This window comes from Dromiciops gliroides, chromosome 4 (genome assembly GCF_019393635.1).
Source record: "Dromiciops gliroides isolate mDroGli1 chromosome 4, mDroGli1.pri, whole genome shotgun sequence".
NCBI classification, from domain to species: domain Eukaryota; kingdom Metazoa; phylum Chordata; class Mammalia; order Microbiotheria; family Microbiotheriidae; genus Dromiciops; species Dromiciops gliroides.
This window is the reverse complement of record NC_057864.1, coordinates 383320007-383347858: the sequence shown is the minus strand read 5'-3', so window position 1 is coordinate 383347858 and position 27852 is coordinate 383320007. Positions and strand designations below refer to the sequence as shown.

Sequence of the window (27852 nt, the reverse complement as noted above, 5' to 3'; positions counted from 1 at the left end):
TGGTGAGAAAGTATAGGGTTTTGGAACAGTTGCCATAGGGAATAAGACAGTAAATCAATAAAAACTATAGGTGAAGGAATGTGCCTATTGTGAGGTTGCTTCCCTCCTTCCCCATAATAAGGTTTGAATTGAATCTCTTTTTAATTAGATAAAATTAAAAATATGCATTGTCAAAAGGTGGAGGCAAGGGAGGGGAACTTTGTATGAATGGGTGGCCTGACTCATCTAAATACAGTTCTCACTATTCTTTTAGCTTTGAGAATAGACTAGTCTCAGGTCACAGAGCTGTGTACTACACATGAACAGGGAATTCTTTAATAGTCTAAGTTTAGTATGGTGGTATTTGGGGGTAAATTACAGGAGCATTTCCTCTGGGAGCACCACTCCCAATTCATATTCACAAAAGTGGTTTTGAGGCCCAGAGGGATTAACATCCCCTCCCCTTTACATAGTTATTTAAATATGGATCAAGCTCCAATCTAGTGCATCATCTAGGACCAAAAACCATAAATCAAGTAGCAAAACTTAAAAAGAATTTTTTAGTCAGCAAAAATCCATTTGGCCACCTTAGATAATTTAGGGTAGAACTGGCCTTTGCTCAGCTTCTGTGCCCAGGAATGGTACTAAGGCTTTTCTGCTAGTGATATAATTACACGCAACTGAAACCTGAGAAAAGACATTTTCCAGAATTCCTTTATATCACATGACTAAAATATAATTTTTTAAAAAACCATCCTGATGGAACATAGTTTAATAAATTCTTGAATTCTCTGATATAAAAGATATACATTTCAGTTAGTTGTAGAAAGAATTACATCTATAATAGAAAATTAACATTGAACATCTCTTGAATTTATAGCGCATTGCTCAGAACACTTCACATTGAACACAAAAGAACTGATTATAGAATGCTTAAACAAAAGAGTCCTGGGTGATGGAAGGCAGATGGAATGGGAAGAATAGAGGTTGATGACCCTACATTAAAAACATTATCTCTTTTACTTTTTCTTGGTTTGAATTTCACAGATATGGAAATCTACTTCTTATTTTGGGAAGAGATCTTTTAAAAATATCAGTCATCTTTTAGGTTGATAGAACATTTGAATAGGGAGCCTTTTAGGGGCAGCTAAGTGGTTCAATGGATAGAGTTTTGGACTTGGAGTCAGGAAGATTTGTTCAAATCCTGCCTCAGTAGCAGCCAACTATGTGACCCTGGGGAAGTCACTTAATCTCTATAGGCCCCCATTTCCCAGTCTATCAAATGGAGATGATAATAGGAATAATGTCACAGGACTGGGAGAATCTAGTGAGCTAATGCATAAAGCACTTTACACACCTTAAAATGCTATATAGGGGCGGCTAGATGGCGCAGTGGATAGAGCACCAGCCCTGGAGTCAGGAGGACCTGAGTTCAAACTTGGCCTCAGACACTTGACACCTACTAGCTGTGTGACCCTGGGCAAGTCACTTAACACCAATTGCCTCACAAAAAAACAAAAACAAATGCTATATAAATATTTGCTGTTATTATTATGTAGCATTTGAGGAAGGGGCAGGTAGGTGGTTCAGTGGAGAGAATGCCAGACCTGGAGTCAGGAAGACCTGAGGTCAAATCTGGCTTCAGACATTAGACCTGTGAACCTGGGCAGGTCACTTAACCCTCTGCCACAGCTTTCTCATCTGCTAAATGAGCTGGAGAAGGAAATGGTGAATCATGCCAGTATCTCTGCTAAGAAAATCCTAAATAGTGTCAAGAAGAGTTGGACACAACCGAAATGACTGAAAAACAAAATAAGAGGTATGTTGTCAAGATAGAAGCTGAAGGGGACAGCTAAGTGACACAGTGGATAAAGCACCAGCCCTGGATTCAGGAAGACCTGAGTTCAAATCCGACCTTAGACACTTGACACTTACTAGCTGTGTGACCCTGGGTAAGTCACTTAACCCCTATTGCCCCACAAAAAAAAAAAAGAAAGAAAGAAAGAAAGAAAAGAATGAAGGACTAGGTGGCACACTGGATAAAACACCAGCCCTGGATTCAGGAGGACCTGAGTTCAAATCCAGATTCAAACACTTGACACTTATTAGCTGTGTGGCCTTGGGCAAGTCACTTAACCCGCATTGCCCGCCCCCCCAAAAAGGAATGAAGGACAAATGATACGAAAGACAATCTCAGATAGCAAGCAAACATTGATCAAAGCAAGAAGTAAAATTGTAATCAGGGAAGTCATACAGATTAATTTAGGTGATAGAACATACAAGACTCAGAACCTGGAGTCTGCAGTGATATGCAATCTTAGCCCAACTGGGAAGAGAAAGATCTCAATCTATGAGTCCATAATTAGCAGTCTCTGGGGTTGCAGGGATTAGGAACTTCTTGTCATTTTGGGGTGCTAGCTTCTCTCCGTATGCACAGGGGCCTTCCATTTGCCATTCAAAGTCCCTAACTTCTCTCTCTTTCCTCATTTCTCTCCTCTAATTCTCTTTCCCACATCCCCCTATATGAATGCAGTGTTACAGGGTTATTCTGAAGGGGGCACCAAGATTGCCTAAGGGTGGGACTCCATATGAAAAATTGTGAATCACTGTCATGCAATTGAGCTGAGTTTTATAGGAAGCCAGGGATTCTAAATGGGGGAAAGCATTTGACGCAAGGGAAATAGGCAGTGCAAAAGCTTACAGATGGGAGCAAGAGAATCACAGGGGAAGAAGACCAACCAGGTCATTTGGGTCGCTTATAAACTTTAAGAAGGGAAGTCTGAAAAGAGTGCAAGGGTAGAGAGGGACCAGATACTAAAAGTAAAGACCTTTAAACACCAAATGTAGCATTTATATATACATATATATTTTTTTTTTTGAGGCAATTGGGGTTAAGTGACTTGCCCAGGGTTGCACAGCTAGTAAGTGTTAAGTGTCTGAGGCCAGATTTGAACTCAAGTCCTTCTGAATCCAGGGCCAGTGTTCTATCCACTGTGCCACCTAGCTGCCCCAGAGCATTTTATATTTGATCTTAGAGGTAAGAGGGAGCCACTGTAGTTTACTGAGTGGGGTGGTGACATGGACACACTTAAGTTTGATAACAATGGCTTTGGCACCTGTGTGTCAAACTTCTGGGAGGAAATGGACAAGAACAGCATAAAACGGGCAGGAAGAGATAAGTTATGATCTGCATCATTGGAGAGAATACCCACATTGATGAGATAACAGGTCCATTTGAATATTTGAGAATACATAAGAAAAGGATAGTTTGGGGAAAGGGGAAGTAATATGTCAGAGCTAAGGGGAAACTAAAATAAACCAATCTGTATATTGCTCTTAAATTAAGAACAAGATCTGATTCTTCGTTCACAACATGACTAATGTAGAAACATGTTTAATGTGATTGTACATATATAACCCATATCAGATTGCTTTCTGTCTTGCTGAGGGGGGAGGGAAGGGAGGGAAAAATTTGGAACTCAAAATCTTTTTTGGGGCATTGAGGGTTAAGTGACTTGCCCAGGGTCACACAGCTAGTGTCAAGTCGGAACTCAAAATCTTATAAAAAATGTTGAAAACTATCTTTACCTATAACTGAAAAATAATAAAATACTTTTATGATAAAAAATTAAGAACAAGAAATAAAATTCCAGGGGCAGCTAGGTGGCACAGTGGATAAAGCGCCGGCCCTGGATTCAGGAGTTCCTGAGTTTAAATCCAGCCTCAGACACTTAACACTTACTGGCTGTGTGACCCTGGGCAAGTCACTTAACCCCCATTGCCCCGCAAAAAAAAAAAAAAAGAAAGAAAGAAAGAAAGAAAGAAAATTCCACTGAATCAATGAATGAAATAAAATGTATACTTTGGTTTTATATTAATGTAGAATTTAAAATAGAAAAGCAGAGCAGCAGAGCACAGTGGAAAGAATATTGATTCTGAGGTCAGAGGTCAGTTCAAATCAGATACAAGAGGGGAATGGGGAAGGGAATAACCATTTTCAAAGCATCTACTGTGTTCCTGGCACTTTAAAAATATTATCTCATTTGAGTCTCACAATAATTCAACAAGGTAGGTCTTATTATTATCCCCATTATACAGTTGAAGAAACTGAGGCAAATAGAAGTTTAGGTAGTAGCATCACATATACATATGTATACAACCTGTGTGACATTTAGCAGGTCAATTAACCTCCTGGGGCCTCAATTTCCTCATCTGTAAAAAAACATGGGGTTGAACTTGATAACCTCTGAATTCCCTTCTACTTCTAGACCTATGATTCTATGAAAAGAGGGGGAAAGGGGAAAGAAGAGGAAAAAGAGATGGAAAGAAAAAGACAGGAGACAGACTGAAATGTTGAAAGAGGAAAAAGTAAAGAGAAGGAAGAGGAGACGCAAAGAAAAAGATTCACATTTTGGAGCAGGGACTCTAAAATACTCTCTTCCTTATTTTCCACCAATTTCTACCACTACCCCCTGCATTTCCTTTTCTAGAAAGAATGTAGGGAAATATTTGTTTTTATTCTTATACTGTTTTAAAAGAAAATCATTCTAATTTATACCTCTTGTTTTTATATCACTTTCATTTCCAAATTGGTCCTTTCCCCTACCCAGAAAACTATCATTATTATATCTCATTTTATAGAGAAAACAGTTGTTTTCTTTCACATAGTAATACCTGCAGTTTAAGGCTTTTAAAGATAGTCCTACCTAAAGGCTTAAAACTGTGTTACACTTTTGTCACCATATGTATGAAAAGAATTACTTCCCATACTTATAGAATCAGAGAACATAGGTCCATATTCATTCATCTATTTATTTATCTATTTATTTATTTGTTTATTTATTTATTCATTTATTTTTGCAGGGCAGTGAGGGTTAAGTGACTTGCCCAGGGTCACACAGCTAATAAGTTTCAAGTATTTGACGCCAGATTTGAAATCAGGTCCTCCTGAATCCAGGGCTGGTGCTGCCACTGTGCCACCTAGCTGGCCCCCAATAGGCTCATATTTAGAAGTGGAAGGGAACTCAGAGGCTATTTAGTTCAACACTCTTACTTTACAGTTGAAAAAACTGAGGCCCAGAGAATTTTAGTGACTTGATAAACTATTCAAATAGCCAGTGTGACTGCAAATTAAAGAGCAGTCCTAAGATGTACATATAGTGAAATAGATCAGTGCCTGTCAATTATATTCAACAGACACTTTTTGTTAAGCAGTGTACTATGCTAGGGAGGGAAGGAAGAGGGGTGGATAGGTGACACAATATTTTGAAAAACAGTATTTTGAGCTATAGATTGAGATCATAAGAAGCAACATCATCTTTACATATGGAGGAAGATGAGATAGCATAGGAAATCATGTGACTTAGAGGCAGAAGGAACCATCAAGGTTATTTAGTCTAACTCTCTGATTTCATATTCTCAACTATGATTTTATCACCGTAAGAGGAAAATCTTACTTCTCAAGTATAAATACATACTCTGTAGAAGGACTTGAATAGAGGGGGAATATTGTCCATACTCTATAACTTGCTTTGGAAATAAGGATACCCAATAACTACTTGAGATAATGTACCAGAGTCTGTCCATTATCATATATAGCCTTCTCTTTTAATTAATCTCTATTTCTTCTAGCAACAAACAGCAAGTTAACTGGTCTCATATATGTAAGCTTGGATTCTAGATTGTGGTACTTTACAGATTTCTAAGATGAGGACTGTAAATATAGTTCTTTTGTACATCTATTGGAGTGGACAATAAAAATAGTGGAATTTAGAGTTAAAACCAGATGGTATAATTATAGCATGAAACTTTACAACTATTCAGTGTCTTCAGTCATTTCCTGTCCAGATAGGCTCTTTAGATAACTCTGCAAAATGAGGAGCAAATGAAGTGTCTTTAAAGCAATGTGACTATTTTTTTTTTAAACAACAAACATATCAGAAGTTACATGTTTTGTTCCTTGTAAAACAGTTGCCTGGGGAAGGTTATAACAATGCCAGCAATATTATCTTTGCTCAAAACACTTTGGAAACCTCCTCCTTAGGAATTTCCTTTAAATCCTATAGCTAATTATTTTGGATATTCTCAGTCTTGGCAAAGATTTGCCCCCCTTTGGGGCAGCTAGGTGGTGTAGTGGATAAAGTACTGGCCCTGGATTCAGGAGGTCTTGAGTTCAAATCCAGCCTCGGACATGACACTTGACACTTACTAACTGTGTGACCCTGGACAAGTAACTTAACCCTCATTGCCCCACCAAAAAAAACCAAAAACATTTGTTCCCTTGAGGACAGATTTGACTTTTAGAACCAACTAAAAGTCATTTAGAGTCAAGTCTGATGGGCGAAGTGGATAAATAGGCTGAACAATGCTATTTGGGTTCAGAAATGCAATACAACAGACTGGTTTCCTTGAGTGGTACATTAGTTGGCTTTGAAGGCAACTCCACAAAATGACTTTCAAAAATATTTGTCCTCTCCTAAAGAAAAAAGGAATAATGTTTTTCTTCTCCAAAGCTCTCAAACCAACTCTACTACATAGGCATGCTACGTTGAATCATCATTCCTTCCACCAATTCAGAATCACACTTAAGCAGCAGCACACAAAACAGCCCCAGGCTCGAAATCCAGGTTACATTCACAGTTAGACTCCTAAGCATTTACTCAGATGAAACCATTATACTTACGCTGAAGAAATAAAATGCTGAAAATATTTACATGAAGTCATTCCATCCTTCTGTTTTGGGATAGCTGAATTCTGTAAGATTAAACTCTATTCTCTAAAGGACAAATCCTCTGAAGGTAGACACAGTGAATAAAGTTTGGGTCTGGAGTCAGGAAGATCTCAGTTCAAATCTGACATTTAATAGCAATATGACCCTAGGCAAGTCATTTAACCACTTTATGCCTCAGTTTCCTCAACAGCAACATGGGGATAATAAGATACCTCCTAGGGTTGTTGTGAGGCTCAAATAATATAATATTCATAAAGCATTTAATATAGTGCCTGGCATATAGTTGATACTTAATAAATGCTTGTTTTGTTCGTTCGTTCCTCCCTTTCTTCCTTCCTTCCTCCAAAATCTTTCTCCAATGTCTCATCTTAGCAGGCAGATGACCCTGCATTTTTAAACATACTAGTAAAGTGCAAGTTCTACTAGGTCTTACCAAGCTGGAAAGCCTTTAAATATAGGCCCATCCAATGACCAATTTGATTTTTTTTTTTCACAGGCTATCCTAGCTAAACCTGGCAAGATACATCCTCAGGAGTTTGGACAATAGATAATGAGGTTTTTTGACCATAGCTACTCATAAAAAAGTATGGAGGGGTTGCAAACTGTGTAAGTGAAGGAAGGGCCCATTCTGATAAAATCATGTATCTTTTGAAATGTTGGAATGAGTGAATCCTACTTAACATTATATTGCTTCTTATTACAAATTTATAGCCTAATCTGAGATACAATCATGGCACAATACCAAACAGATAAATGAACTCAAACAATAGGTACAAATTTGAGTTGTTGACATTATTACAATTTTTTCAACACCAACAGAGGGAATTGTTAGAGGTATTACTGTAGCAGGAACTATATTTCCCTGGACTTCAGTAGGAGGAATAGAGTATGTAGCTCCCGTGATTTCCCTTAGATCTATTATGAAAGAACCCTGGGAAATCTGAATACTCCTAACTCAGCTAGCCCATGAGCAATCCAGTTGGAATAAGGGACCCATGGAAACAGAATGAGAGAGATGCCATCAAAATGTCATGTCATCTTGAACCAACAGGGAACTGAGGAGACAGTTTTAACTCAGTCTTTTCGGTTGCATCTGACACTTTGTGACCCCATTTGGGGTTTTCTTGGCAGAGATACTGGAGTGGTTTTCCTTTTTCTTTTCCAGCTCATAATACAGATGAGGAAACTGAGGCAAAGAGGGTTAAGTGACTTGCCCAGGGTCACATAGCTAGTAGGTGTCTGAGGACAGATTTGAACTGAGGAAGATGAGTCTTCCTGACTTCAGTCCAGGCACTCTATCCACTGCACCACCTAGCCACCCCGGGGATGCAGATGCAATCATATTTAAGGGAGGATTGTTTCTTCTGCCTGAAGACACCTTAGCAATGATACATACAGTATAATAGAATATCAAAATACTCTTCAGTAGAGAATTTTGTAATAGTTTTCATTATCATTTCATTCAATCATTCAAAAAAACAACTAGCATGTATTGAAATCTCTCATGTGTAGGGCAGCTAGGTGATGCAGTGGATAAAGCACTGGCCCTAGATTCAGGAGGACCTGAGTTCAAATTTGACCTCAGACACTTAACACGTACTAGCTGTGTGACCCTGAGCAAGTCACTTAACCCTCATTGCCCCACCAAAAAAAAGGAAGAAAGAAAGAAATCTCTCATACATTACTATAAGAGAAGTATCTCCTCTCTGATTTCATGTGGTAGGTAATCGTTGCCAAAATGGATTTACCACAAATCAGACATTATAGCGATAAAACCCTGGGTTTTAAAAAAAACCTATGCTGGGGGCAGCTAGGTAGCACAGTGGATAAAGCACTGGCCCTAGATTCAGGAGGACCTGAGTTCAAATCCAGCCTCAGACACTTAATACTTACTAGCTGTGTGACCTGGGGCAAGTCACTCAATCCTTATTACCCCACAAAAAACCAATCAAACAAAAACCCCCCCCTATGTTGAAGCATAGCTCCAGACCTCAGAGAAAATAATAAATCTGAACAGCCATTACAATTCTAACAAGTCCAATCATAGTCAAAATTATGTCAGAGTGACAAAGAAATAATTCTTTTATATATTGCGATCTTATATATTCTTCTTAGGTCAACAATGTTAATGAAAAGGTAGAACCATAATCCCATGCTTCCTAGGCCTTTTCTCACAGTTCCTACTATACTAGATAATATGGCACTTTACCTTTAGAAAGACCCAAAAATTGGGGCAGCTAGGTGGCGCAGTGGATAGAGCACCGGCCCTGGATTCAAGAGTACCTGAATTCAAACCCGGCCTCAGACACTTAACACTAGCTGTGTGACCCTGGGCAAGTCACTTAACCCCAATTGCCTCACTAAAAAAAAAAAAGAAAAAAAAAAAAAAGAAAGAAAGACCTAAAAATTGCTTGGGGAAGGGGGAGTGGGAAGGGTTGCAGCTTTCAAGTTATTGTGAAATAGTGATGTTTTCTGCATTCTCTATGTTTCTAGTGGAAGAAATCATACAGAAACAAAATCAAAATTTACATTATGCTCAAAATGTTCCCTAAAACATCAACTGAGTTGGAACAAATTCATGTTTTCAAAACATGAGTTATATCTGCACCGACTGCACAAAACAGGATAGTCATGGAAATGTCACAGAAGAGGGGATACGGATCCTGGAAATGTGGATAGTATTAGGGGAGAAGAGGAAGAACTATTGTTTAGGAAAATAACATGAACAAAGGTGTGGAGAAATTATGTTTGTAGGACAGTGGGAGATGTGTAGAGGTATGCTGGAGTCAGCTCATACAGGATCAGGAGAGCCAATTGTTAAATTTTTAGTGTGAGCATTTACATCTCTCAAATTAGCAAACACTGCAAATCAAAGCTTGTTTTGTCATGTTGTTGATTTTCTAAACTTAAGAAAGTAATAGAGAAAATGTTAACAAGGCAAATGAGTTTTTTTTTTTTTGCAGGGCAATGGGGGTTAAGTGACTTGCCCAGGGTCACACAGCTAGTAAGTGTCAAATGTCTGAGGCCGGATTTGAACTCAGGTACTCCTGAATCCAGGGCCGGTGCTCTATCCACTGCACCACCTAGCCGCCCCCCGCAAATGAAATTTTAAAGTATGTCCTGACTATTTTGGAGAGGCAGTTATTAAACATTTATCAGAACATCTCTGGATATGTGGTTAAAAAAAGTAACCCGGGGACATAATTATGAAGGGCCTTGAAGGGCTAATGAGTTTGGATTTTACTTCCTAGGCCCTGTGGAACTGCTGAAGCTTTTTGAGCAAAGGCAGGAAAGTGACATAACTTCATGGGATGAGGCAATTCTGAACCTATCTCCACCAATGCAGATCAGAAACTCATCTGTAACATAATATTATGAGAGTCACCTCAAGGCAGTGAGACATTAAGTAACTTGCCCATGATCATACAGCTAGTAAATGATGGAGGCAAGATATAAACTCAGTTTACCTGATTGCAAGTCACTACATTTTCCAGCACCCCAGACTAAAAGTCGTGGTTATTTTCGGTTTGTGTTTGTTTTTTTAAAGACTGGGTCTTCCTCTGTCACCTAGGCTGAAGATGCAGGGAATACTCAATCCTATTATCCACCAGCACAGAAGTTTTGCCTTAGTTCATCTTCAGCCTGGTTCAGTTTACTCCTCCTTAGGCAACCTGTTGGCCTCTGTGATGTAGGGAGCTCATCGTTGTAATGCTAAATTTAATGTTGACACCCAAATGGGATAGCTTGCTACAGCTCAGAACTCCTAAACTCAAGAGATCCCTCAGCTTTAGCCTCCCCTGTAGCTGGAAATTATAGGTCTGAGCCACCACTCCTAGCCATGGTTTGTTTAAAAAAAAAAAAAAAAAGGGAAAACAGTTCCAACATCTGCTCATCATCATCAGTGATCTTATTAGACAATGTATTAACCACCTCACTACTTATGTCTGTGAATTTAGCTAGCACTTTTTTTTCCCATTGTGAGTATATAATAGTAAAATGAGACTTTGGTTTAAAGCTTTAGCCTTTGCAAGGGCTATTTGTTGTTTGCCCCTTTGAGTTCCAAAGAGAGCAGAATTAGTACAAAAGATTGAATTGGCAAAATTAAACTCTACAGTGTTTGTCAGTAGCTTTCAGATATTTTCATCCTTTAGCTGGATTGAGGTAGTCTCCTATAATTTCTAGTTACTTTAATGTTTCAATCCATCTGTGGTTTCATGAATATGTGGCCTTTTTCCAATGGCACAGATTGCAATCTATCTCTATTTTTTTCTCATGGGGCCCTTGTTCATGCCATTCCATAATTCCTCCAAAGGAGATCCACCTCATATGCTGGTTTCCTTCTTCTAGGACTCATAACCATATGTGAGTAACAATGCATGCCAAGGGCTATCTTTTGGTTTCATTGTAAATGGCTCACTTTCTTTTCTGGTAATATCACTTGAGTAATTTCTTTTGTAAAGGTCATCAGTAGAAATGTACTTTAGCCTCCTTGTGTCTACCTCCCTACCTTGAGTTTCTCCACTGTCCTTTGAATGACCCACATTTTGATCCTTTGGTGATTGTACTAATCCAGAATTTGTAGCCACTGTCAGAATGATATTGCAGTTTAAAAGCATGCTTTAAGTGTAAGATAAAGCTAGGGGGTCATTGAAAGTGTTTCTCACATGGAATCTTGGCACTCTCTTGCTACTATGCCCACCTCATTGTCCAAGGCCAGTTGAATGGGCTGTTGTGCCAATTGCATATCACAGTTTGTGCAACAGATAGTCTATATCCATTCGTGTGTGTCTCTGCATGTGTGTTTGTATGGAATTCTAGGTAGAACTTGTGTATGGCTGTGAATCTCATTTAAGCATCTCTGTAATGTTCTGTGTCTTGATGCAGTTGATATATCATGTTAAAACAGGAGTTTCTGGAGGGCCTCACCATATCTAGGGAATTGCTTTCCATTTGTATCCTATGCTAGAGATTTTCCATTAAGTGGCAAATACCATTAGTGAACATACTTCTCCCAATTTTATGTTTCATTTGATAATAGAAGATAATTGAAAAAATAATTTCATATATATATATATATATATATATTTTTATTTTTGGCAGGACAATGAGGGTTAAATGACTTGTCCAGGGTCACACAGCTAGTAAGTGTCTAAAGTGTTTGAGGCCAGATTTGAACTCAGGTCCTCCTGGATCCAGGGCCAGTGCTTTATCCACTCATAATCTTAATATGAGAAAAGAATTTCATATAATCTTAATCTTAATGTAGTCATACCTACATTTTTACATAATAGCTAGCATCGGGTCAGGTAGATGGTGCAGTGGATAGAGCATCGGCCCTGGAGTCAGGAGGACCTGAGTTCAAATCCGGCCTCAGACACTTTACACACTTACTAGCTGTGTGACCCTGGGCAAGTCACTTAACCCCAATTGCGTCACCAAAAAAAAAAAACCCATAATAGCTAGCATTTATATAATATTTCAAAGCTTACAAAGCATTTTATGTATATTATCCCATTTGATCCTCACAACAACCCTCCAAGGTAGGTGCTATTATCATGCCCATTTTATAGATGAGGAAACTGAGGCTGATAGAGGTTGTGATTTGTTCAGGATCTCATAGCTAGTAAGTGTCTGAGGCTGGATTTGGACTCAGGACTTCCTAACTACATGCCCAACTCTCTATCCACTGAGCCACCTTGAGTTCCTGCATCACCAAAGGCATATTTTACATCACAGATTGGAAGTCCCATTGGAACTCCAAACTCAACATGTCCAGACAGCTACATATATGGAAGACACTTTGTTGGAGAACATTTAAGACTGCATAATGCTCTACCATAATAAATACTATTTTAGAGTCAACATGCAAGAACACACAATGGGATATTGTCTTCTCTGTACCTTTCAGTTGTCGATTTTTCAGATTGTCTGTTCCAGAATATAACTGTCACAAGTCTATATCTTTTACCTATTTTTATTATGGTATTTACTATGGCAGCAGTGGCATCTTCTAAGGACTCTGTCACATAGGCTAGGTGAAGTTTTCCTAAAAGTAAAATCATCTTTGAGTCATAATAAGTCTAGGAAATTAGGGCTTCAATCATTGACATAACTCCCTGGAAGGGAGAGAAGTGGCACAATGAGTAAGAGTGCTGAACATGGAGTCAAGAAGACCTGAGCTCAAAATCTGCCTAAGACACACACCAGCTATATGATCTGAACAAGTCACTTAACCTTGGCCACGGTTTTCTCATCTCTAAAATGGGCTTAATAATGATACCTACCTTATAAGGTTGTTGTAAGGATCAAATGAAGTCATATGTAAAGTAGAGCATAAACCTTCAAGCATGATGTAAATGTTAGCTATTATTAATTCTCATAAAGATTTTATAGAAGTGAAAAAGTAGGCATGTGAGTCATTGGTTATTGATGTTTCCTCAATCTTTTTTTCCACCAGTAATAAAACCATCTGTGATATATTCCCCCTAAACATTTGGTATCTTTCCCTCTTTAAAATGTTTTGAGGCTTGATTCTTCAATACCTTCAATATTATCTTGTCACCAGTATAATTTAGTATACTGCTGGCCTGCTCCAGCTGTTTTTCTTATTTTGGTTTACTTAAATACATTTCTACTTCCTCTTTCAACACATTGAGGACCCTAAATATGGTGGTCCCACTGCTATTGATGAAGAAAGGAGTTTGTTATAAATATATATGATGGAGTTTGTGGCACATTCCTAAGATGGAGATACCCATGTGAGAGATTCCAGGGATTTCCTTCTGGGAGAAAACATCCTGCGTTGCCCTGCTGAATGGGTAGAAACATCTTTCCAGTGGCTGTATAGCTAGACTGGCTGTGTTTTTATATCTATCTTATTGAGAACAACCTTTCTCTCTTTCATGTGGCATCCATGCATTAAGATTAGTGGGGAAGTAGTAAATTTCCCTCCTCTTAGTTCTTGTGGCCTTGAGAAATGGACTTGAGATTTTGGTCTGTACTAGTGTTTTTTCAGTTCTAGGAGCAGGAAATGGAGTTTCCAAATTAGGAGTTTGGGCCATGATAATCTTGGAGCCCTAGACCCAACAGGGAAGCCAGGGTCCTGGAACACAAGCCTCAGGAAAATGCTTAGGACTTGGAACTTGATGGGACTAATGCTATGTAGGAAGTGAGGTAGAGTATGAACCTAGTTCCTTTTTCCAAGATAGTATAGGGGAGATTATGTTCCTAAGGTGCCAGGGAAATGTTTTTATGTTTTTTCTTGCTATATCTTTGAAGTAAATATTCCTCTGTAAAAGCAAATTTGACTGCTAAGTGGCTAAGTAGAATTGAGGTTATTGGACCTCTAAAATTGGGGGAAAAATCAGTGAGGGCTTGAGCCAGTGGCAGAAACAAGGGATCCTCTTCCCAATGTTCTTAGAGAGGTAGCAATGAATCTTGAGGGAGGGGTAAAATATAGGTCATGTGGTCTTCAGCCTGTGGGGGCCAGAGAATCTCATGTTACATAGGCTGACAGATCTTTTCCATTTTTTGCTTGTTTCTTCCTTCCTGTTTCATCTTTAAATGCTCTCTGACTAATTTGGTTTAACTGAGTCTCAAGACAAGATTTCTTCACATTAATTTTACTTTCCATTGCTCCTTACTATTAAAATGCATTGATACAAAACAGACATATCCCAAATACTGTCCCCAACTATATTGTTCCTAAACAATTTCACCTTCTAGTGCTTCATTGTTTTATGAAAGAATACTACTTAAGAATCTCCTATCACTCTCCTTAGTAATACTTTGTAAATGAGTTTATAATCTATACTGGTATAGTTCTTTGCTACCATGTCTGTCCATTTAATAAAAACTTAAGTGTTTGCTGACTGAAAATGTTACTAGGCTCTTTTGGTCTCCTCATTTTGGCAGTTTACCTCAGTTAAATTTCCATAGGAAATGGTGATATCTCTCATCATTCATTTCCCAATTTCTTATGTCAACTCCTTGTTCAGATAAATCAGGTTGAGCTATTTTAAATACATGTTTTTTACCCTTTCTTCACTTTTAGTGTTGACTTTGACCTCTTTGAGCCAACAAGTCAGTTGACTTGCACTGACTCTGCACAGACAGCTGATTCAGAAAAGCCTACCACATCAATAACTAGTCATTTCCTGTGTGTTGAGACATACTTAATTTCATTTTTTGGCATTCAGGGGTTCATTCATTCATTGTATAATCTAGTAAATAATATCCAGAAAAATTCAGTTTAACTAGCCACTTGGGGAGAATCACATGGATGAAGAATGTTTATTGTCCCACCTATGATCTGCAATTGGATGGACAAATCCATTCAAAATGGATCTCTCAGTACATATGTCTTGGATAGATGCCATACATAGACAATAAGCTGGGTCCAAAACTCAACAAGAGTAAACGAGTGGGAAATTGTAAGAAATAGTACAATGTTTTCAATGGCCCCTAAAACAAAGATTCTCCGTTCCTAATACCAACATTCTTTCAGTGGATGTTGTATGTCTGTGAATCATGGAATACTGTGGTCTCAGGAGCATGTTTTTGTCTAATTAAATTGAATCCAATTAAAGATGCAAGTCAGTCAGCAAAAGAAAGGCACATAGTGAATGTGAGTAGCCTACAACATAATACAAACATAATAATAACCATAGTAGATATGACGTTAAGGATGATGTCAGATTGGTATATGACTTTGAAAAAAATGGGCTGGTTATGCATTGAGAGCCTGATGTGATATCAAGAGATGTAGAGAAAGACACCCCTTTATACACCACCTCAGTATTTTGGTGGATCCCTTGTGGAAGACTTATGGGACGACATGGACAAAACTAGAAAAGGATATCTAGGCATGGATGGAATGAAATCAACATCACAGGAGCACAGGAAGAAGCACCCACATAAATAGATTCAAGATCCATTGAAATATAAAACTATTCAGTGCTTTCAGTGTCTAGCATCTTTCATTTTCTGAAGAAAATATTCATGACATACCAGATGTCCCAAAGGTTTTAGTGCATTAAATTAGATATTAAAGCTGTAGTAAAACCTTTGAGATACCCTGTATAAGTGTGACACTTTTGTATAGTCCAGTACAGTTTAGTCTATAATACCTTTTTTCTTTGCTTATTTTTCAACCTATTTTTGAAATATGTGCACCTTTAAATTGAAGTCACCAAGTATTAAAGTATACCTTGATGTTATTTGAAGAATCTTACTGAGTTTTTTGTAGAATTGATTTCTTTGTTCATCCCAAGATTCATTAGCCACGACTAATTTCAGGGTGGTGTTTTTTTGCTTATGATTATCATGAAGCCCTGTAATGTTCCATTAAATGACAAATGTCCCATGAAATGCTATTTCTTTTTTATCCATTTTTGATGCATTATAAAACCAACTCTGCTGACTCACAAAGAATTACAGAATCATGATTCCTTTATCTAATGAGAACTTACATATATGCATATAGATATGTATATATATTTTTTCTTTTATTGATTGCCATGGCCAAAGATTTCATCACTTAGTGGTCAGCCTTTGGCAGTGAGATTCCTCATAGATCAAAATGAAAAACAAAACAACACAACTGTTCATCAACCACTTAGTTCTGTAGGTAGAGGGAAGAGAAGACCTAAGGAGATAGACTAGGATGTGGAGAAAGCCAATTCCTTACTTTCATTTAATTTACAACTAACTGAGCTCTGCAGCTCATTCCCACGACTCCAATCCTCCCTCCTCCAATACTTCACCCTGACCTCTATAGGAGGAGCACTAGAGTAAACACACGAAACTGTCAAGTTTAATTGAGTCAATAGTCCCCCCTTCACCTTAATTTTTCTTCTGGAGTTGGATACTGTCCTCCTTCTCCAGATCAGCTTGTACATAGAGCCAAACATGCAATTATAAAAGCAAACAAACATCCTTATCACTGCAAGAGAAAAAGTTCCCTATACGCAAATTAGTTTGGTTCTTATTCTTGCTAGATTACTGTTGTCACTTTATTAAGGATCGTCAGTCGAGCTGTCTGCTCTTTTACCTTTCCAAAATATTTAATAGCTGATCTTCTTGGGTTCATATTGAGCACTCACAGAGAAAGACCCACAGTAGAGCTACTACCTGAGCTGCAGAAACGGGAAACCTGAGTGGGGGGAACGTCCTACTCTTTCTAAATGTAATTGCCAGCCAGTTATCTAAGCGAATTAAAATGTAGGCTTTACTCTCTTTACCCATTTGAAATGTATAAAATTCAGGCATACTTGTGACATGTAAGTATATTTTCTTTTTCTACAGGCCTGTTATCTGACCAAAGCTTTTTCCTAAACAATTATCTGAGTTGAGAAGATCACAGCATTTAGAACTAAATCCGACCTTAAAGATTATCTAGTCTAATTCTTTTTTTTTTTTTTGGAGTGAGTGGAAAATATGAGATAAGTGATTTATTCCTACTCACAAAAAGGAATGCTAAGTCACAGAAAGAATAAGCATGCATTAACAGAATGATTAGAATAGTATTCCATAACTTAATGTACACCTATGTTTATAATCAGTTGAGGGGCTAGTTGTTTGGTTTTTGTTTTTTTTAAAGAAGTTTCATCAGAACATAAAGTCTTTGTATCATACTGGTAATTAGGCACCTCCCATTTCACCCTAAGCACTGTCTGATCAAACAGCCAAGCTCCATCTCTTTCCTGTGACCTCTCTCCTGGTAGTGGCTGAATTGTCTGATGTAGAAGCTTTTCCTGCTGTTAGCCAGAGCAACTCTGGTGGAGACCACTATGGAGACCATGGATATTGCTACCCCAGACACAGGCCTCCTTCACACTCATAGGGTTTCTTAGGTCAAGGATTCTTAACTTTTTTTTTTTCCTGCAGTGGACCCCACTGGCAGTCTGCTGAAGCCTATGGACTTAGAATAATGTTTTTACATGCATAAAATAAAATACATAGTATTACAAATATTGAAACAGTTATCCTTTTTTTATAGTTCATGTGGCCCCAGATTAAGAACTCTTGATTCTGGTCAATTCTTTTCATTTTATATATGAGGAGACTGAGACCTATACAGGTTTGAGACCCATAGAGGTTGAATTCCTTTCCCAGAGTCACAAAGGTACTACAAAGTAGGGAAGTATACTTTTAAACAAAATGTATGAATAGTTCTTCCCTTCTGTGGACGTTAGCTAGTATTCTTTAGATGTAATAACTACCCCTATGCTATACAAAATCCAACATTGTAAATGAATAAAGAATTCCTTTTTCTTTTTTCTTTTTAGTGAGGCAATTGGGGTTAAGTGACTTGCCCAGGGTCACACAGCTAGTAAGTATTAGGTGTCTGAGGCCGGATTTGAACTCAAGTACTCCTGAATCCAGGGCAGGTGCTTTATCCACTACGCCACCTAGCTGCCCCCAGAATTCCTTTTTCTAACTTGTGAATGAGGATCTTCACACAAAAGAAATAACAGACTCATTAATGATGAAGGAAATGTATTAAAGCAATTTTGACTCAAAATGGGTAACAGAGCCTGGTGCCATGTAAATTGGCCCTATGTTTCTAGAGAAAGTGGGGCAATATTTGGTAGAGTCACAGAATACTTCATATTCTTTGACCTTGTATTGTTTCTACCTATAGATATCAAACTCTGAATAAACAAAAATGTTCAGCAAGAGGTCTACTACTTATGAACTTCTTGGCACTTACCTTGGATGTCAAACACAATCTATTGCCTAGCCCATCTCCTAATTTTTTCCAATCTGTAAGGACTTGACACAGTTAATGCTATGCTGTCATAGCCTTAGAAGACTCAAGGTTATTCATCATACCATGATGAGACATCAAAGTGCTATTTTAATAAAGAAAATAATCCTAAAGAAAAGAAATGTAACTTATACAAAGATATTTTATAGCAATGCTATTTATAAGAGTAAAAAAGTCAGAAACAACCCAAATGCTTTACATTAAGGCAACAGATATGCAAACTATGGTATCTTAATAATATAGAATATTTTATAGCTATTAAAAATAACAAGTATGCCAATATATGGAAAGAGATACATGAAATAATATTAAGGGAGAAAAGCAGAACTGTACACAATAACTACAACTATGTAAAACCACACGTAGTGACAAAGACAATTTGGAACAGAATATGGAATAATATAAATAGTTTACTTTTCATTGGGTTTTCATACAAATTGTTCAGAAAAATACATATGTACAAAAAAAGGGAAGGGAGAGAAAATTGAACAAGTATCTCAAACTATAGTATTAAGTTAGTAATAGTTCAGTTACTGAGAAGGGATCTTAGATTTAGAGCTGGAAAAATCCTCATTTAGTACTATTCCCTTACTTTACAGATAAGGAAACTGGGGCCTAGAGATTTTAAGAGCCTTGCTCAGGATCGCACAAGCAGAAAGTGATAGATCTGATATTTGAAACCAGGGAAATGGTAATGACTATGGAGATGAGTCTGATGGGATTCAAAACCCTTAGTTTCCCCTAGAATTAATTATTAAAATAACAAAAGTCTTTTGTTGGGGCAGCTAGGTAGGGTAGTGGATAAAGCACCAGCCCTGGATTCAGGAGGACCTGAGTTCAAATCCAGCCTCACACACGTGACACTTACTAGCTGTGTGACCCTGGGCAAGTCACTTAACTCTCATTGTCCTGGAAAAAAACAAGATATTTTGCCTACAGGGCCACAATCTCAAATAAACCAGGTAAAGGAACTAAAAATAGATACTCTACTTCATCTTTTTATCTCTTTTTTATCTGAGTTTTCCCAAGAATCTATTTGTTAGAGACCTGAATGATTTGCCATTGCCATGGTTTGAGAGGAGCAACAAAAGGGTATTAATTTGTTTGGAAGTGGGACAGGGTGTATGGTTAATGTGGGTAGGATCAGTGTTAATGGAGTACAATTTCTGTTACCTGATGATTTCAGTCACTGTTACAAGTTTTATACTCCAACCAATCATAAGGCTGGGAAGAAACAAAATATCTTCATTTGGAATATTTCAATTTTCAATGAGTTTTCCCTGATAACTTCCTCCTAGGCACAAAGTTTAATTCAGTAAATTTTAGTTTGTAATAATAGATAAAATTATATGGGGCTATTGTTAAAAAAGGATGTGGCACAAAAATATCGGGAAAAACTATAATTAGTACTTACAAAGAAGATTTGTAAAAAAAAGGTTAGTGAATAGTTTTCCTTTAAAATACCCTAAATTCCTAAATAGTTGCATTTCACAGATAGTTCTAAATTCCAAGAGAAGGAATGGCCCACATAAAATAGAATTAATAAGTTAAATTAATAAAATCTGACAGATGGCAAGTACTCAAGAGATCATTTACGTCTTTATTGTCCTCATTAATTCCTTATAATAGATAATATTTTGTTTTTATAGCTATGATTTTCAAATATTATAGAACCCATTATTTTACAGATGAGGATACTGAAATTAAGAGAGGTAAAGTGACTTGACTGATGTTATACTGACACTGAAGTGACAGAGCAAGATCCAAGCCCTCTGGTGCCCTCACTTCAAGGCTAGGCCTCTTTCCAGTCTAGCATGGGGTTTAAAGAAAGAATTAGCTGTGGCTAATTGCTTTGTCATCTGTTGTAAGACATTCTCGAATGAGTGCTGTTATGTTTTGTTCTGTATGTTTTTCTGGACCCTTTCTTTTATCTTTGCCATACAGAATTACTACAAAGAGTTCTAAAATGAATTTTTTGTAGGTTTTATAGGACAGAGGAGAGATTTAAAAAACAAAATTATAACCAGAAGAAGTGTGAGAATGAGAGGGCTTCTTTACTTAAAGTACTGGGTTCTACCTAGTATTTATTTATTTTAATTTTTTACGTGGGGCAATGAGGGTTAAGTGACTTGCCCAGAGTCAAACAGCTAGTAAGCATCAAGTGTCTGAGGTCTGGATTTGAGCTCAGGTCCTCCTGAATTCAGGGCCAGTTTTGCCACCTAGCTGCCCCTAGTATTTATTTTTAGCAAGAGGTATTATAAATCTGAAGGAAAGTGAGCTGGCTTAACACATACAAACAAGAGTGAATACTACTGTTCTACTCTTGTATGTACTAGGATATTCATGGGTGCATAAAATTGACAAGTTAAAAAGTGAACTTTATGTTATTTTCATACATACAGACATCTAAAAATATGGGTACTAGAATCCAAGTGCTTTGTACCTATTTAATCTTCAGTGCTTAAAAATAATTTAAAACTGTCCCCAAATATTCTCCAACAGAATGGAGACAATGAACTAGTGAATGTTTAATACAATAATAAAGATTAGGCCAGGAAATTGTCTGGGTTATGACCTTAAAAACAACAAAACAAAACAAAAAAACCCTGATTATCAAGGGAGAAAGACAATTTTACATTTTCTCTCTGTTTCCAAGTGAATTAAATTCTTAAGGAACAGGTCCCAGGAAGAATCCCACATCTAGTTATGGGAGGAAGGAATTTACTTTTCCAGTTCTATTGGAATCAGCCTATTTGACCATGATCAAATGACTGAGAAACCTCATGATTTTAGTGGACCCATAATTGGACTTCCCTCCGCTGAGAATGCTGAGAAAAATGCTTATAGCACTAACTCTTCAGGGATAAGAATGTTGTCCCTGTCTCTATTTTCCATAAAAAGAATGAAAGTATTATTGGATCAACTATACACGGAGAGTTAGTATGATAGCAAATCTTGGTGGGTTTTTTTTTTTTTTTACTGATGAAAACTTTGGCAGCATCGATTATCTTTTGGGGAGGAAGTGGAACTGAACGTTTTAGTACAACTCTCCTCTTCTGCTGCTGCTGTTTCTTCCCTTCGAGAGATACAAAGATGACTAAGAACCATCCCTGAGGTCCCAGCGAGGAAGGTCCAACTCACTTTTGTCCGAGGCCTGTGAAAGTCTTGCTCAGAATGTGTTCACTGAGCACGTTCTAGTCACAGTCGCTTGGTGGCGATGGGGGCCCAGGGGTTCCAGTCCCGTTCGTCTCAGTTGAGGCACGGACAGCAGCAGCAGCAAAGTGTCCGGCAAGGGTTCCTCTTCTTGTACTCTACCGCTTTCTTCACGTGAGCTTTTGCTTCTCCTGTGTAGCTCTGGGTCTTTTCCACGTTAAGCTCGATGACATTCAGCGTGTCCCCCTGCTCTTCCACGAGCAAAGCCATCTGGAGGAAAAGGTCATGCACCTCCCGGATCCGGCTCTCCAATTTCACGAGCTCCTTGTGCCGGCTCTCAATCTCGTTCAGGGCCGACCGGGCCCCTTTAACGTCAGCCAGGAGGTTCTCGGAGAAAACATCCCACTTGCCTTGCTCGCACATCTCTTCTATCTGAGCCCCGGAGACCTCTTTGCCCATGATCTCTAGCTGCCGCTGAATGCGGATCTTGCAGTTCTCTCTCTGGTTCATCTCGGCTCGGTTGTAGTCCTGCATGGCCTCCTGGAAAGCCCGCGTGAGAGCGTTGTACTGGGCCTTGGAGATTCGGGCCATGGCGGAATTGGCTCCGTGCTTCTCCTCCGCTGCCTCGCTGAAAGCTTTCATGCTCTGGAGCTTCTTATGGATGGCTTCTCCCCGGGTTTTGATGTCCTTGGCGATGGAGTTGGTGTCCCGCTTAATGCTGCTGAGCCGGCGCATGGAGGTGAGGAAGCGGGCGTTCTGTTTGCGCAGACGCTTGACGTCCACCGTCAGCAGGTGATTCTCTGTCTGGATGTCTCGGATGTCTTTGTACAAAGATTCCAGGATATGGTCTGTCTCGAATACAATGTTTTCTTGGGCCGAGTCCTTTTCATCTTCTCCATCACGAAACTGTTGGTCATACTGCCTGGATAATTCCAGCAACTCTGGGAGCCGGTCTTTCATCTTGCCTGCAAACAGAAATGCAGAATAGGATGAGATCAACAGCATTGTCATGTTTTGAAGAGTTCCTTCAGTAATGGTCAAATGCTTGGAGGAAAAAAGAGAAAAAGACCTATTTGTACAAATATATTTATAGCTCTTTTTGTGATGGCTAAGAATTGTAAATCAAAGGAATGCCCATCAATTGGGGAAGGGCTAAACAAACTGTGGTATAGGATGGCGATGGAATATTACTGTGCTATAAGAAATGGCAAGCAGGATGATTTCAGAAAGGCCTGGAAAGACCTGTATGAACTGATGTTTAGTGAAGTGAGCAGAACCAAGAGAACATTGTGCACGAAGACAGCAATATTGTTTGATGAAGAACTGTGAAAGACAACTATTCTCAGCAGTACAATGATCTAAGACAATCCCAAAGGACTATTGATGAAACATACTATCCACCTCCAAGGAACTGATATTGATGTAACACAGACTGAAGCATGCAATTTTTCACTTTCTTTTATTTTTTCCTTTTATTCAAGTTTTCATATGCAAAATGACTGATATGGTAATGTTTTCAATAACTGTACATGTATAACTCATAACTGATTGCTTGCCACCTCATGGGGGGAGAGTGGAGGGAGGTGTTAAGGGCTAAAATTCTAGCTAAACTGTCTAAAATATCTAATGAGTGGTCATCAATAAATTATAAGCTTTAGCAAGAGTTAGACTTTTAAGCGTTTATTAAGGAGAATAAGAATTTGGTAAAGAGAGAAAGGTCTAGATTCCTATCTATTAAAGGGAGAGCACATTTCTAGCTCCGCTCTCCACCAGAGTCCAAAGGAAAGAGTGAGCCCGAGCACCAGTCTCTTCCTTCCTCCTCCCACTAGCCCCCATCACTTCCTGACGCCAAAGAAAAGACTCCTGGTCTTGCCCTCAAAGACCTTCACTTCATGGGCAGAACTCTTCTACAGTAAGTCTCCAGCAGGTGGCGTCATTCCAATCGTTACAGAGGGAAGGAGGAAGGAGGGATAAAAATTGGAACTCAAAACTATAAATAAAAATGTTTATTATGTTAAAATGCTTGGAGGAATGTAACAATGTATAATAATAATAAACCACTTAATTATTATATTTAATATTTAATCATTTTATTATAATACAACTATATAGTGCTTGGAAGTTTCCAAAGTACCTTCTGCATAAGAACCTGGTGTGGTAGTAGCACCTGTATTATTTATCCCATGTTTAATATGAGGAAAGTGAGGCTTTGAGAGGTGATTTGTTCAGGGTCATGCAGCTAGTGTGTGAGATAGCAAGGGAACATGGGTGGCCTAACTCCAAGGACAGTTTCCAGGCAGTTAGGTGGCATAGTGGATAGAATACTGGCCTTGGAGTCAGGAGTCTCGGAGTTTGAATCCTGCCTCAGACACTTACCAGCTATGTGACCCTAGGAAAATCATATAATCTTTCTGAGCCACAGATTCCTCATCTGCAAAATGGGATGATAATAAACCTAATTCTTAGGGCTTTTGTGAGGATCAACTGAGACAACATATGCAAACCTTAAAGTGCATTATAAATGCCAGATATAATAACAAAAATAATGATAATATAGTATGATGCTATAATATATAATAGTATTCTATATAACTATCATTATTAATTACCAATGTTCTAGTCCTGGTTTCACTACTTACTGTTTGCCTTGGTTTCTCCCTTTGCAAATGTGGATATATCTGCCCTACACAGAGTTATTGTGAAGAAGCAAATGAGATACCATTTGAAAAAACTTTGAAAACTTTAAAGCTGTGTGTGTGTGTGAGAGAGAGATTCTTTTTTTTTAATTAATAAAGTATTTTTTTCCCATTACATGTAAAGATAATTCTCAACTTTTGTTTATACAAGCTTTGCAATTTCAGATTTTTCTCCCTCCCTCCCCCCTCCCCTAGACAGCAGGTAATCTGATATAGGATATATATATATATATATATATATATATATATATATATATATACATAGTAACGTTACTCATATTTCTGCATTAGTCATGTTATAAGAGAAAAATCAGAGCAATGATGAAAAACCTCAAAATAGAAAAAACAACAGCACCAAAAACAAAAGAAATAGTATGGTTCATTCAGCATCTATACTCCACAGTTTTTTTTTTTCTTGGATTTGGAGATGCTCTTCTATCATGAGTTCCCTGGAACTCTTCTGTACCATTGCATTGGTGAGAAGAATAAAGTCCATCACAGTAGATCAACACTCAATGTTGATGATACTGTGTACAATGTTCTTCTGATTCTGCTCATCTCACTCATCATCAGCCCACACAAGACCCTCCAGATTTCTTAAAGATTTGTTAAAAGGTTCCCCCAATTCTCCAACACTTTATCTATCTCTTAGGGATGGTAATCAGTGTACTGACAACAGCTGCTGGCTTCAGAGACTTTTTGTTTTGTGGAATATTGAAACAAACATGAATATTGCTGTCAACAACACCCAAAGACAGATGTAGCCTGAGCCTCTCTGTGCCTGGACTTCAATGCTGCTTTTATGCACAATCAGTATTTAATCAACAATTTAAGAGTTCAGATTTCACTGAGAAATTACTCCCATTCTTCTCTTCAGATTTTCCCATAATAACAAATGAAAATAAATAACCCAAACTGAGAAAATGAAAAGAGTACAGGCTTTTTGTTTATTTTTTTTAGTGAGGCAATTGGAGTTAAGTGACTTGTCCAGGGTCACACAGCTAGTAAGTATTAAGTGTCTGAGGCCGGATTTGAACTCAGGTACTCCTGACTCCAGGGCCAGTGCTCTATCCACTGCACCACCTAGCTGCCCCAAGTACAGGCTTTTGAACAAACTTGATGACCTGAAGAAGCACATAAGCAAATCACAAGCATTCAATCATCCAACATTTATTAAGTACCAACTATATTCGAGGCACTGTCAACAGGTCTGATAGTGACTAAAGAATGAATAAGGCATGTTTCCTGCATCTGAAGTAATTTGAATTCTAGGAAGAATTTTTAAAAATATACATACATACATACACACACACAAGAGGAGGCACTGAGGTATAAAGGGAAAGCATACTGGATTCTGTTACTACCTGTGTAATTTTAGACATGTCACAACTTCTCTGGACCTCATTTCCTCATCTGTACAGTAAGAAGATTGGAATCAGCTTCTAAAGTCTCTTCCAGCTCTAAATGTGTAATCTTTTAATGCAAAGTAACATGTGACTAATCACACTCCAAATTTCAACCAAGTGATGACTGTTACCTTATCTTATCCTCCCCTCTAGGGGCAGATAGGCAGGGCAGTGGATAGAATGCTAGCCCTAAAGTCAAGAGGACCTGAGTTCAAATGTCACCTCAGACACTTACTAGCTGTGTGACCCTGGGCAAGTCACTTAACTCCAATTGCCTTAAAACATCCAGAGCCATCTCTGGTTGTCCTGATATTTATCCAATTCAGTGAAAGTCATGACATCACCCGATGTCATGGTCTTCTTTGAGAACAAAGGACCACCACCACCAACAATATCGACTCTACACAGTCTGTGAATTCATACAGACCATGTACTATGCCTGAAACATACTCCCCTCCTCCTCATTGGCTCACTGAAATCCTTCTCTCCCTTTAAGACCTGGCTCATGTTCTTCCTCAATGAAAAGTTCCCTATCTCCCAATTAAAAGTGTTGTAGGCCCCCTAAGATGTTCTTATGGTACTTTGAATACATCTCTCCTTTGCTCCCTTCACATACCTACTTATTTCTATACCAGTCATAGAATCCTAACATCTGGAGCTGGAAGGGATTGTAGAGATCCACTTGTCCAAATGCCTCATTTTATAGATGGCATATTTCTCTACTACACTGTAAGCTTTCTTGAGGGCAGGGACAGTCATTTGTCATCTTTATATCTCTATGTGTTGTTGCATTGAACTGAAGAAGAGTACTGTGTGCTATTAAATAAGGAGTGAGAACTTTGAAATGGGGATAATCAGGACAGGTTTTATGGAGGAGATGATAGAATGGATAGGATATGAATCAGCAAAGTTAGGGGTTGGGTAGGACAGGAGGAATGGAGAGAGTGTTTCAGATATAAAAAACAGAAAGCAAAAGCGCAGAAGCAGGAAAGCACTCGATGTGTTCTATAGTAAGGGAATATCCAGTCTGACTTCAGTATATGGTATGTGATATGGAATAGTGTGGGCAACTAGGTAGAGAGATGGAGAGATTACCAGGCTCAAAGTCAGGAACACCTGAATTCGAATCTGACTTTAGACACTTACTGTGTGACCCTGGGCAAGTCGTTTAATCTCATTTGCCTTAATTTCCTCATCTGTAAAATGAGCAGGAGAAGAAAATGGCAAATCACTACAGTATTTTTGCCAAGAAAAACCCCAAAAGGGGTTATGAAGAGTCAGACATGACTAAAAAATGACTGAACAACAACAAAGGAATTGTGTAAAACCACTAGAATATTCTAGCTGAGCACCAGTAAATGACAACCTATGATGTTGTCTCTACAGATCTGAGAACTTAAAGTAATAAATAATTAAACTTGCCTTAGGATGGTTGAATCTTTGTTATCTTAGAGGTCACTTGCAGCTTCTTCCTTGAGGGTCCATTTAATAACATTCTGTGATTGAGTGGGATCCCTATTTAGTAGATTCCTATTCCTTTGCATCAGTGATCCGGCCACACAGCATGCCTTAACATCTATTTTTGTTCCCAAGGGAGATAAGAAGCTCCTAAAGTTTTTCTTTGACTAGCCGTGCCATTTGCCAAAAATTCTGCCAATGTCGGTTTCACAGGGGTTTTCATAGACTCAGGTATGTGCTTGCTCTTATGTAATGTGTACCCTGGCTTCCAGTTAGCTGGAAAAGGAAGTAGTAGTACTATGCAGATAGTCATTCAAGGCAGGAAACCTCAATCTGCTCATCTCACAGTTTAAAGACTTTGGCGGTGGTTAAATTATTTCTTAGCAACATTAATGAGTTGCTGGGTGCTATATTTAGGGAGAAACGGAACTGAAGAAGGTATCTCCCACACCTTTCTATTACCATGATCACTATAAAAATTGACCTGAAAGGTCTTGCCTTGTGGGTCTGGTTTACAGTGGTTATCTTGATCACAAATATAACTTTGGCTTGTAACCATAACCTATTCATAGACATAACAGGGGACCACCTTTCTGTTGTGAGGCAAGGGGGAGGGACAATGAAAGGTTCTGATACCCAAACTATCAAACCCAAATTGTC

At 38.3% G+C, this 27852-nt stretch overlaps 1 protein-coding gene across 1 annotated transcript; it reads right to left on the bottom strand.

The window, feature by feature from the left end:
- Positions 1-21405: 21405 nt before the first annotated feature.
- On the bottom strand, positions 21406-22592 carry STX11 (syntaxin 11). The gene has a single exon (XM_043963944.1). It carries the CDS (start codon positions 22590-22592, stop codon positions 21729-21731), a length of 864 nt encoding a protein of 287 aa, XP_043819879.1. The 3' UTR covers positions 21406-21728.
- Between the last annotated feature and the right edge of the window lie 5260 nt (positions 22593-27852).